The sequence below is a fragment of the Lepisosteus oculatus genome, chromosome 5 (genome assembly GCF_040954835.1).
Source record: "Lepisosteus oculatus isolate fLepOcu1 chromosome 5, fLepOcu1.hap2, whole genome shotgun sequence".
NCBI classification, from domain to species: Eukaryota; Metazoa; Chordata; class Actinopteri; order Semionotiformes; family Lepisosteidae; genus Lepisosteus; species Lepisosteus oculatus.
The window spans coordinates 14,684,373-14,696,727 of NC_090700.1; the positions used below are offsets into that span (position 1 = coordinate 14,684,373).

The window sequence follows — 12,355 nt, forward strand, 5'->3', positions numbered from 1 at the left end:
ACTGATATTGTTTGCTGTCATTAGTTTGCACATGTGACATTAGAAGGTGCTCACAAAGCTTGTGTGCTTTCCAAGGCTGACAATCCACATGGATGATGAACTGCGGCTCATAGCCCAGAACTCCCTCCAGAGTCTGCTGGTGGACTTTGTCGACTGGAGGGAGGATGTGCTGTTCGGCTTCACCAACTTCCTCCTCAGAGAAGTCCATGACACCCACCAAGGCCTTCTGGACACCTCCTTGAAGCTGCTGCTTCAGCTGCTGACTCAGTGGAAACTGGCCATTCAGGCTCAGGGGAAAGGCCAAGACCCAACCAAGATCAGAGCTTCTGAGGTACTGCCAGTGTTTCTAGCAGATATGGGAATGGGTGAATTGATGCTAAAATAGTTTTTTGCATTAATTTTGATTTATTTTTATCTACCTCTTTGTGAATTTTGTAAGCGCATTAAAACAAAATGGAGTTTAGATATTCCACTCGTGTTTGTGTGATTTTCCTTGCATAGTCCAAAGATATACTGGTAAGTTAATTGGCTTCTGGAAGAAGTTGGCCCTGTGTGTGAGTTTGTGTCTGTGTATGCCCTGCAGTGGACAGGTGTCCCATCCAAGGTGTGACCTGCCTAGCACCTGTTGCTTGCCAGGATAGGCTCTGGCTCCCACGCGACCCTGTATTGGATGCAGTGGAGAGAAAATGGATGGATGAATGGAGGATTAGATGGATAATTAAAAACATCAGGCTATAAGAATGGTTAAATTGCCTCCTCTCCTTTGGAACCTATCTAGCGTGTTTGGTTGCTAGCTGCTTACCGATTTGAGGATCACATCCCGTCATTTCTTTTAATGGTTTTAGAAGTCCAAACCGAAACCGTGACATTTATTTCCTCACTGATTCATGATATCCTCTAAAGCATTAACAAAGCAATGCAGTTCCTTTGGTTACTTATTTTCACTGGGAGCGAGTTGGGTAGTCAGTGCGGATATCCACTGGGCTCCCTTGCTGTGTTGCAGCTGATACAGAACGGCTCCGGTCACAGGCTGCAGCCGGAGAGGAGCCCCCACTGCAGCGTGCTGCATGCCGTGGAGGGGTTCGCGCTGGTGCTGCTCTGCAACTGCCAGGTCGCCACCCACAAATTAGCCGTGTCCATCCTAAAGGAGATTCGAGCGCTCTTTACATCAATAGGACAAAGTGAGGTAAGGCGTGGCCAAGCTTCTGGATGCTACACAGTTGAGCTTCCAGCACATATAAACGGAACATTTTCTAGTTTTTATGTTAAAATGAACAAGATCAGTTCTTTTCTGACCTTCCCTGCACCTTCCATGTGAAGCTATTCGGATCTTAGTTTGATTTGAATTGGTAAATGTTGGAAAATGTCTGTAGATGTTACAGTGTGTTTGGGAAACTTTTGTACTGTATGTACAGATCTAGAATTAGGACATAAAGATCACACGCTCATGATGGTTCACAATCCACAATTTGTTTTTTTAGATCTGGTTAATTGCAGTTAACGTCAGAATGTCTTGATAATATGCAACTTTGATCCTACAGCCATACACTATCATAAGTTAGCATACTCTCAGCATAGCCTGAGACAGTTAACCAAGATGAAGAAATAGGTGGTGAGCAGTTCAGTTAAATATTTCAGAGATCTCTTGGCACAAACGTTGTCTCTACAGTACAGGAAAAAAAAACAGAAGACAAGAGTGAGGGTAGCCCAAACATGAGACAAGGTTGTGTAGTGTCACTGGACTTAATTGATAGCGATGAAAAGGTGATTAGAAAGGCTTAGGATGGTATTAAACAACCTGAGATATTGTATGCTGATGATATTACCCTGGTAGAAAAAGCGGGAGACTGAAAAAATTGCACGACAGACAAACAAAAAGATTAATAGGAAATTTGATCAGTGTTTAAAAATGTGTTTCAACAGGATGATGACAAGCCCATGATAGAAGTGATGGATCAGCTGAGCTCCGCCGTGTTGGAGAGCTTTGTCCACGTAGCAGTGTCAGACTCGGTATGTATAGCAAACTTGCTTTTCTTAACACACGTTGCTTTTTTACAAGGTGCAGTGTACCCTCTTAAAGGAAATAGGTTTGCTTGGGCTGAAACATTTATAGGAGACAATGTCTGAAAACGGCATCGCTTCTGTTGAAGGAAGGTGTCTAAATAGAATTAATTATAAAAATCTATAAGAAATGCTTTTACACAATAAAGGTTGGTCATAAAGCTTATAAATGTCATTATGAACACTGAGCAAGGCATGGTGGTGTTAGTGGTTTGTGCTGCATCCTTATTGCTCTAGGATGCTGAGCTTGATTCTAGACTGTGGGGCTTTCTGTTCTGTAGAGGCTGCCAGAGGTCTGTAATAGTTTTTTTTTCCAAAAGGATATTACATCAAATTATCATGTGTGTTGAAGGGGGTTGTTTTTTTTTAGTATTTTTTATCTTTGATAGAAGAGTGGTTTTAGTTGTTCGTTCCACAGGCATACTGAGTAGGTTAGTTGGTGTCTCAAAATTCAATGTAAATGTTGGTGATTTGTTGTTATTTAAAGGTTTTACACCAACATAAATCCCAGTATTGTGCAACATTTATTATAATTCATTTTTGTTGAATATTATTCTTCTATTTATTAAAATAAAATTTGTCCATGTTGTCCATACAACATGGAAAGGGTTCAACATGATTCTGTTAGTTGCTCTTTTGAAACTACAGTATTGCAACCATTTTTTGTGATTGTAGAGTCTATGCAAACCACTTTAAAATATACAGAAATCAATTCTCCTGGGTATAACGTCACTGCCTCCACTTTCTCCAGCATGCCAGCTCTTCCATTGTATCAGTATACATGAGGGCAAACCTAGTAATGCCAAAATCTGATAATAAAATGGCTTTGCTGGGGTCAGCCAGAGAATGGTGTCTTGAATCCATCAGTAGTTTGAACCTGGGTCATATCAACTAGCTGATATGGCTAGGATTCCCCCATTATAGCAATTTGCAGCAAGAGGGACAGGCTGGGATTAGTCAGGAAGGGTTTTCACAGCTTTTCGTTGAACAACAACTCTCTGGGAGACTTGCAGTGATGTCAGTGAGAGACAGGCGGGTCCTTTAGAGTATTTGGCACAGACACCCCTGTCAGGAGCTGTGCAGTGTGCGGTGTGTCAGTGGACAGTGTCTCTGCAAGCTGGCACATCGGGGGAGAGTGTCTTTGTGTCAGATTCTCTCTTGAGCATGTGTGGAAGTCCATACCATGAACCAAAGTCTTGAAAAAAGAAATCTGCAATTCCAAATTGGATGGATTTTGAAAAAAAAATAAAAAAGTGCCTTTTCATGCTCAAAAATAGGAATGAATGCATTCCTAAGCTCTTACAAATTTATTTTAGATGAATAGGTCAGATTCTGACATGTTCCTTTCCTCCTTAAAAGGGGGTTGTGTGTCTCCCCCTTAAAACTATTTTTTATAGTCAAATGATCATCTTTTCTTTGCTGTGCAGTGTAAGGTTTAGCCCTGATCTCAAACTGCAAGATTACTCAAGAGCAATGTCTTTTAATTAGATAGTGTGCCTGTGGCCTTACAGTGCTGTAAATTAACCCCATCACATTTCATTTATTACAAAAGCAATCTTGTAATTAATATCTACCTTAGTATAAATTGCCATTGCTGTGAGAACAAAATTTTGACGGCTCGTTTTAAAGTGGGAAAAGAAATTAGTGTGCGATACTGGACAGTTGCTGTCCTCTAAAAATGATTTCATTTACATTCCACTCAAGCTGCCAATATTTCCTGGGAACACAACACGTGGCAAACTACTCTTCTGCCTAGCCTGCCATCAGAGAAATTTCTCAAGACTTACTCAAGTTACTCTTAGAGATGACATTTTAAAGAACACCCTAAAAGATGCCCCCCTCCATTCTATTTGATTCAGTGCTGTATTGTACATGTCAAATTCCAAGAGCGTGCAAGAACAAACACAAATGTTCTGAGCAAAGATGGATCATGTCAGCACCAGCTGAGATTCTGATAGATCTGTGCTATTAACAATGTGCTCACTCACCATATATGTATATATATATGTAACTTGTTATGCATTTAAAACATGGCATATCCTGGTTAAATATACAGGGGGAATTCATTAGTTAAAAAGAAATTGATAGTTAGACAGAGGTTAATGTGCAAGCTTTAAATTTGCATTCCTTTCTAATTCTGGGACTCCAGCTTCACTGCCATACCGTCAGAAGCCATGCCTGGCAAAACTGCCCCTGTTTATATCTCAGATTCAGGTAGATGGAAGATGTCCGGAACAGCGTAGCTCTTCAATCATGTGGACAGCTGGGTGGCACCTGAGCTCTAACACCTGGGTGTGTTTAATTTCAACAGACTGCCCTCCCTCTGGGCCACCATGTGGACCTACAGTGGTTGGTGGAGTGGAATGCTGTGCTGGTGAACAGCCATTATGATGTGAAGAGCCCTTCTCATGTGTGGATATTTGCCCAGTCTGTGAAGGACCCCTGGGTCCTGTGCCTGTACAGTTTTCTGAAACAGGAGAATCTGCCCAAGCACTGCCCCACTGCCCTAAGCTACGCCTGGCCCTATGCCTTCACCAGACTGCAGCTGCTCATGCCTCTGGTCGACCCTACGTAAGTGTATTCAGTCATTTTCTCTGATCGTCTTTCAGCGTCCATCACAGCTATTGATACTGAGACCACGTGACCTTGGTATAGATACAGTATCTTTGACTGGCAGTATGTGCATTTAAATGATTTTAAAAGTGCTTTAATTAGTTGGGAAATTTGACAGTAAAAACAACATTACAGATTTGCATAAAGAAGTGTGAAAAGTATTGTTTTATTAGCCCTGATTTGCTAGATTTGTATTCATATTTAAAATCATTACTGGTTTAGTTTCTGTTTCTAATTTTGTATGATCACATTAATATGGCCTGATTGACCAAAGATGCAAACACACTAGGACTTGTGTCTGTAAGTAAAAAAAAAAGGCCATGGCAAGTACACTACAAAATATGGTACCTTCCAACTGAAGCAAGGTATCCTTCTTCAGAAGTGGATAAGCAAAGATCACCGTGGGAAGAACTGTAGAAGTTAATCTGTTGTCCCAGTACTTACTAGCAGAAGGAAGTGCTTTGTTTGTAATGAAGGCTTTATTCACTAGATTAAATGTAAACTGTTCAGTGAAGAGCATCAGTATTAGACATTGGGGTAAAGGTTGATTCCTTGTACCTCATGTAGGCAGTAAACCTCATGCATGTTTCAGTAATGTGATTGACTATAAATACCGTAATGGACTAATCTGACAAGCAGCGATGACCAAATTAATATGCTGGGATGTGTTCCATTATTTATTGTGTCCACATTTCTTTAAAACTGTAGCTGTTATAGAGGATGGAGTCTGGCCTTTATGACTGAATACTTAAATTGACAATATCTTACGGTTTATTTTTTGTTACGTGAGCAGCAGTCCAATTTATGCGAAGAAAATGAGCACAGCGAGCAGCGGAGACAACTACGTGACCCTCTGGAGGAACTATCTCATCCTTTGCTTCGGTGTCGCAAAGCCCAGCATCATGAGCCCCGGACACTTGAGAGCCTCGACTCCTGAGATCATGGCCACCACCCCTGATGGCAGCGTGAGCTATGACAACAAGGTGACTTCCTGTCCTGGCTGACTCTCTTTACACATGGCATGTGTACAGCGGTTCTGTACGGGGGGCTATAATAACAGGACAATACCTTTTAACATGGGTAGGGTGCATTAGATTGTGTACTTTGATTTGTTTAATAATCCAGCCCAATCTCAGTGCCATGAGCCAGAAGGGAGACTAACGCTCCTCCTTGTTCATGTCTTGCTGGAAATTTTACAGGTGATCGGTACCCCGTCTGTGGCAGTACTCCTGAAGCAGCTGGTTCCTCTGATGAGGGTTGAGAGCATTGAAACTACAGAGTCTCTCGTCTTGGGGTTTGGAAGGACTAACTCTTTGGTTTTCAGGTATTGGGAAACATTTCTGGTGTTGTTGGGGTTTTTTTTCTTGTTCGTTGTTTCACAGTGATGAAAAAGAAAACCACCCCCATCTGCTTTCGAGATTTAGGTCTAATACATGGAAGCATTAAATGTCTTAAAAGTGACATTGCCGTTAAAATCTTAAATCCCACATGTTACAAAAAAGACAAGTTAATGGAAGTGATTTGGATTTAACATAGAATTTTCTTTTCGGAGCTTTGTGGTGCAGTAGGAAGACCCTACAAAACGAGTAATTTTTTTCAATTTTTTAAAACAGCTGTGCTTCTTTCTTATCGGATCAAATGCTGATTAGTCTCTTGTGGTGTACATAAACAAAAAGATTAATAGTAAATCAAGGCCCTTTCTGGACTAAATTTGAGTAGCCATTATAATTCCTTCATGTACCAAGGATCTCTTGATTTCTTCTCAAGAACTACTTGTTTGTATTGCACCAGTACAAGAGCAACAAGGATCTGTTAATATGTAAGGGTAGTTAGCAGCTCACTTGTTCTCACGAAGGAGCATGGTCCTAGTATGGTGTGTGAACAGTGGGCGTGGAAGGGTAAGAATCTGGAAACCTCTCTCCTCTCAGATCCAGAAAACATGTTTAATGTCTTAGTAAATCATGAATGCCTGTGGGTTAATCACTCTAATGTGTTTTGATAAGCAGTGTTTGAGAAAAATGTCTGACCTGTTCCTCTTTTGTAATTTGGACTATAAGAAATCCTTGTGCTGCTTGTGAAGCTTTGAGTGATTAGGAAAATAACCTAACCTGGCAAACCGTCCGGTATTTCGTTAGCGGTATTCTCCCTTTGAATATGCATTCCAGCCCTGTCCAATGTACCACAGTAGGTGTGCGTTTCCATGCCCAAAATGACATGCCTGACTGGTGAGATAAGGAATACCTCTGTGCAGTTCTGTTTTCTTTAAATGCATTTTCCATATGGGTTCATGTAATCTAATAGGTAGATCAGATTATGTAAAATGAGTGGCTTAGACAGAAGATATGAGGTATTTGCCCAATAGGGAATCTTTAGTTTTCAGGAAGATGTTATTGAAAAATTGATGATTTGTATGAGCACATGAGTTAAGCTTACATACTTAGCTGCAGCTAATTTGAACTGATTACCGGAATCTGAGTCTTCTTCTAAAAAGTGAGAATTATACGTTCCACACATTTCAGGCATTCTTTAGATAATTCAAACAGACGTCATAACGTGCGTACCAGCTCACCAAAACATACTTTTTTCTGAAAATTAAAGTATATTCAAAATGTTTTCCAAAAGAAAGAGGTGCCTTTCAAATGCACGTTTACCTGCAACAGAGTAGCAAAATAAAAATCAAGGTCTCATGCAGACTATAATTTTAAATTCAGGAAAAACAGGATATTTCACATGATCAGCGTTTTGTCTTAAGAATTTTCCATTCTTCTGCTCACAGTTGAGTTGTGTCTTTAGTCTCAGCAATAATCTCTTCTTAAGACATGAGCTGAATTTTTTGTAATTACTAAATCATTTTTTTTAATCTTGTAACATAATAACATAAGTAAATAAAGTTTCAGACATGAAGAGGCCATTCAGCCCATTAGGCTTGGTTAGATGCTACTAATTATTTAAGGATCAAGGTGTCAGTTTTGAGAACATGGCTGACGCTTTGAGTAAACAAATGCCTTCTTTCCTTTAGCTTTAAATGTATTGCCTTGCAGTGTCCTCTTATTTGTCCATCCTGTCCCTATATTTCACTTGTGTCCATGCTAACATTTAGTTTGTTAGGGCTCCTGGTAAATGATTCCTGGTGTCTCATCATCTCATACAGTAAATGTCCAGAAAGCTTTTTTTTTTTAACCACGTGTGATCCAAACCTGAAGGTGCCTGGTTAATCCATGAATCACATTTGCTAAAAATGAATGTGGTAAATTCCCAACGCTAAATATCAATGAGGGGCATGGTGACAGCTGTGACACAAAAATGCCCTTTAAGCTAATGGCTGCCTCTCGGGTATGTTTTGGCAGGGAACTTGTGGAAGAGCTTCATCCCCTAATGAAGGAAGCATTGGAAAGAAGACCAGAGGTGAGGTCCATGTGTTGAATATTATAGTAATGTGTAGACGATTAAAGCTGTATCATGTTCAGTAAGATCTGTGCCTTATCATTAGCTTAGTGTATTTGCATCATAGTCATCATCATTATTAGAGAATGCCCAGTTACAAATGACTTACTCACTCTGTCACAGAACAAGAAACGGCGTGAACGCAGAGATTTGCTCCGGCTTCAGCTACTGAGAATCTTTGAGCTGCTGGCTGATGCCGGTGTCATCAGTGACAAGTAAGTGCGATGACGTCTCAATGCAGCTCTTCCTTTTGTTGGTAAATAGTAAAGGAAAGCGAACACAGTGCTCGGACGATTTCTTAGAGCTTCATCTTGGGATAAAAAAACAAGTTTTGTTTCCTTTTCTGGTCTGTCACATGTGAGAATGGAGGAAAAATGAGAAAGAATGAACTGTAATTAATTCCTTACACTTATTTAGGGCTTTTCTGGACACTCCACTGAAAGCGCTTTACAGGCAATGGGAACTCCCTTCCACCACCTCCAATGTGTAGCATCCACCTGGAGATGCGACGGCAGCCATAGTGCACCTGTACACTCACCACACATCAGCTATCAGTGGGGAGGAGAGCAGAGTAATGAAGCCAATTCAAGATGGGGATTATTAGGAGGCCATGGTTGGTAAGGGCCAATGGGAAATTTGGCCAGGATGCCAAGTAACACCCCTACTCTTTTTGAGACAAACCCTGGGATTTTTACTGACCACATAGAGTCAGGACCTTGGTTTTATGTCTTATCCAAGGACAGCACCTTTTTATAGTACAGTGTCTCTGTCAACATACTGGGGCATTAGGACCCACACAGATGCAGGGTGAGTGCCCCCTGCTGGCTCCTCTAATAGTGTACCTCTTCCAGCTGCAAACTTAGATTTTCCCAGAACGTCTCCCATCCAGGTACGGACCGGGCTCACACCTTCTGAGCTTCAGTGGGCTGCCAGTTGTGAGTTGCAGGGTGATCTGGCTGCTGGCTGTAGCCAACTGTAGCAGTAGCAATTAATTTTAGATCTGTTATATTTTGTTATGGCCTTCAATCCTGCCTTACTCTTCCTGTTCTGTCTCTGACAGCACTAATGGGGCTCTGGAGAGGGACACACTGGCCCTTGGAGCACTCTTCCTGGAGTATGTGGACCTCACTCGGATGCTGCTGGAAGCTGAAAACGACAAAGAAGTCGAAATTCTGAAAGACATTCGGGCCCATTTCAGTGCCATGGTGGCCAACCTCATCCAGTGTGTTCCTGGTACTGAGACATCAAGTTCCTATAGCCATTTTCTCTGTTCTTCTGTTGTACCTAGAATCCATATTTTGATATCATATCATTGATGTCATCAAAGTAAAATTGAATTGCTGAGGTAAAGAAGGCTGACAAAACAAGCAGTCTGGGATACAGTGGTTTCATTTTTTTTCTACTAGTTACAGATCACAAGACACAGTTTTTCTTGGCGAGGCTGTGTTCAGCCGTTAAGATCAAAATTTGAATTGTTCAGAATTAACTCTTGGCTCTTTGCCTGACGACAAGCAATTCCTTTGTCCCAAGTTTAAAGAAATGCTTACAAATCATGTTGTATATTCTGATACATAAGAAATTATCATTTGCTTTATTGTCACCACAACGTAGCTCAATGTTAGGATACATTAGGTATATGATGTGTTGACAGTGATCTTGATAGAGACCTTTTTCAAGGGAAGAAATGTTACAGATAATTAACTTTCTGAAACCAGGTGATGACTCATGAAGAGTGGTAGGTGGTAGTGCTATTGTTAGACTCTGTACCTGATGAAAAATGAATAATGATGTCATTTTCTGAGGGAAGCCGGTCTGAAATAATGAGCATTTTAAAGTGGTCTTTATTTTTGGAGGTATTTTCTTTACCCTAATGTTATGCCATAACTGAGTCTTTCTCTCCTTCTCCCCTCTTTCTCCTGGTCTGTTTTTCTGGCTCTTTCCATATGGCCCACTTGCTCTTTTTGTCTCCTCAGTCCACCATCGCAGGTTCCTTTTCCCTCAGCAGAGTCTGAGGCACCATCTGTTCATCCTCTTCAGTCAGTGGGCCGGTCCATTCAGCGTGATGTTCACCCCATTGGACCGCTACAGTGACAGGAACCACCAGATAACTAGATACCAGTACTGTGCCCTAAAGGTGAATCACATTATATCCAGGAAGCTCTGTTAGTATAAAAGTCTAGCACAAGCTATGGGTTGCACAAGAGAGTCCCAAGAAGAACTGGAATGTTGACTTTTTTGCAACAACCTAATTTGCATGTCTTACCTAATCAGTCCCCTGTGAAAGGAAAGCAGACAGCCTTTTAGAAGAAAAACACTGCAAGGCCCTGTTTAAAAACAAAATATTTTGCTGCAGGAAGTTTATTTGAATAACAAAAAAATCCATTAAGGTCGGTTTAAAAAATGTGACTGGCTTTTATCCTGTCAAGACTGGTTTTGAGCTGGAATTGAGCTTAACCTCTGTCCCTATTGCACGTTCTTACCACCTGTAGTTTAAAATTATTATTTTTTTACATTTGGTCTGGAGTGATATTTTGCTTCTCAACAAATAAAATGTCTGCATTTTTCAAATTATTAAAATGCAGAAACTGTGTTAGGAAACCACCTTTTACTTGTAACCCAGACACTGTAGGTATTATTGGAGCACAACTGTGTACACATTTGTATCACCTACAAAGGAAGTAACAAAGGAGAAAAAATTTAATTGTTGGATATTCTAGCAATGACATCATCTGGCCTTTGATTTAAATGAACGTGATAAACCTGTGCGTGACGTCAGTCTCTGTCTCACAGAAATGTTAGGGAATTGTACAAAAATCGGTCTGCTGCACATAGGAAATCTTAAATGTGAAGTCAGATCTCAAGCCCCAGAATCTAACCTGTACTTGAAGTCTAAAGCCTTTGTCTTTCACCATGTCTTGATTTGCCTGCTGTAGCTGACATGTGTTATTTATATCCAGGCAATGTCAGCAGTGCTGTGCTGCGGCCCAGTGTTTGACAACGTTGGCCTCTCTCCAGATGGGTACCTTTACAAATGGCTGGATAATATTTTAGCATGCCAGGACTTACGGGTATGTGATTTATGATTAATTGCTGATAAAATTAAAATAAGAGAAATATTGGTTCTGAAGCTTTTTGAATTCTGCCAAATTCTTTCATTATTATTATTTATTTCCTTACTGAAATTAATAATAGGTTCGGGGTGTCTTTGTCTAAGCAAATTTAGTCTGCAGTTTCACAGTAAACCTGTGTTCCTGCATGGCCAAAGCACCAGTCCTATAGTTTACTGGATTGCCCTGTGTGTCACGCTTTCACTATGCTCTGCTGCCCTTCACTTAAGGAACTTGTGCTTATCATTTGCAGCCTCAAGATACCTTAACCATAACAGTTCCTTCCGGATGTGTGCCATGGCTCAGCAATGGCTTAGAAAGCATGAAAAATGGAATTAGCAATTGTCAAAGTACATTTTGCCTTCCTGAGTTTCTTAAATTATACTTTGACGGACTTTTGTAACTTAAAAGGTTCTTTTCCAGATTCCCGTGTTGCTTCCCCAGTAGAAACCAGTGTTCAGAGCTCTTTTTTAGCCCTATATAGCAGGTATTGCTGGTTCCAGTCTAGCTAAGAAATTAGGTGACAGCTACTGAGATTCTCAACTGTGTGCTCCGATCAATGCTAACTCTTCTGCAAGGCTCTTGGGATTATGGAGGAGTGTGTGCACAGGTCCTCATTTTCCCTGTGCAGGTGAATTGATGATTCCAAATTGGATAGGTCAAATGTGAAATTGACAGATAATTGCTGATTCCATTTTTTTAATGCACCACATATCCCTTCTGAGTCTGGAATTGTGTGAAAACAATTACCTTGGATATGAAAGAGTTTAAAAAGCCTTAACCGTGGAACAGGAAATAGGACTCTTTGATTAAAGTTATCTCACCATCTGTTGTCTAGCACACTTTCTATGAGCACCATTAATACTTCTAGAGGAGCAGGAAAAAGATGAGACAAAGCACTGTAGCTTAAATTGGCCTGGCTTGGCAGAAAACAGAGCCCTTAGAACCAGCGATGAAGCTTTCAAAACTGACGTACTCATAATAAACACCTGCAAAGTTACTGCTATCAGAAATTTTCAAGAAATCTTGTACAGATATTTAACCTTATACAAATAGAGGCATATTTCTTCTTTTTCTATACTTTCTTATTTTTGCTCACACACAATGAATTAGACATTACCTATAATATG

General features: G+C 40.5%; 1 protein-coding gene across 10 annotated transcripts in view; it reads left to right on the forward strand.

Annotated features, from left to right (window-relative positions):
- The window catches only part of fryb (furry homolog b (Drosophila)), a 115,186-nt gene that overhangs the window by 60,917 nt on the left and 41,914 nt on the right, over positions 1 to 12,355 (forward strand). For all 10 annotated transcript variants that reach the window (XR_011189629.1, XM_069190145.1, XM_015341861.2 and 7 more), the window contains exons 18-28: positions 76 to 331; positions 1,004 to 1,186; positions 1,924 to 2,010; positions 4,373 to 4,632; positions 5,468 to 5,657; positions 5,874 to 5,998; positions 8,022 to 8,079; positions 8,242 to 8,333; positions 9,179 to 9,351; positions 10,092 to 10,252; positions 11,076 to 11,186. Coding sequence is in view for 9 of the 10 variants with exons in the window: in XM_069190145.1 (XP_069046246.1) it covers positions 76 to 331; positions 1,004 to 1,186; positions 1,924 to 2,010; positions 4,373 to 4,632; positions 5,468 to 5,657; positions 5,874 to 5,998; positions 8,022 to 8,079; positions 8,242 to 8,333; positions 9,179 to 9,351; positions 10,092 to 10,252; positions 11,076 to 11,186 (1,696 nt within the window). In the remaining variant the exon portion in view is untranslated. The remainder of the gene's footprint in view (positions 1 to 75; positions 332 to 1,003; positions 1,187 to 1,923; positions 2,011 to 4,372; positions 4,633 to 5,467; positions 5,658 to 5,873; positions 5,999 to 8,021; positions 8,080 to 8,241; positions 8,334 to 9,178; positions 9,352 to 10,091; positions 10,253 to 11,075; positions 11,187 to 12,355) is intronic.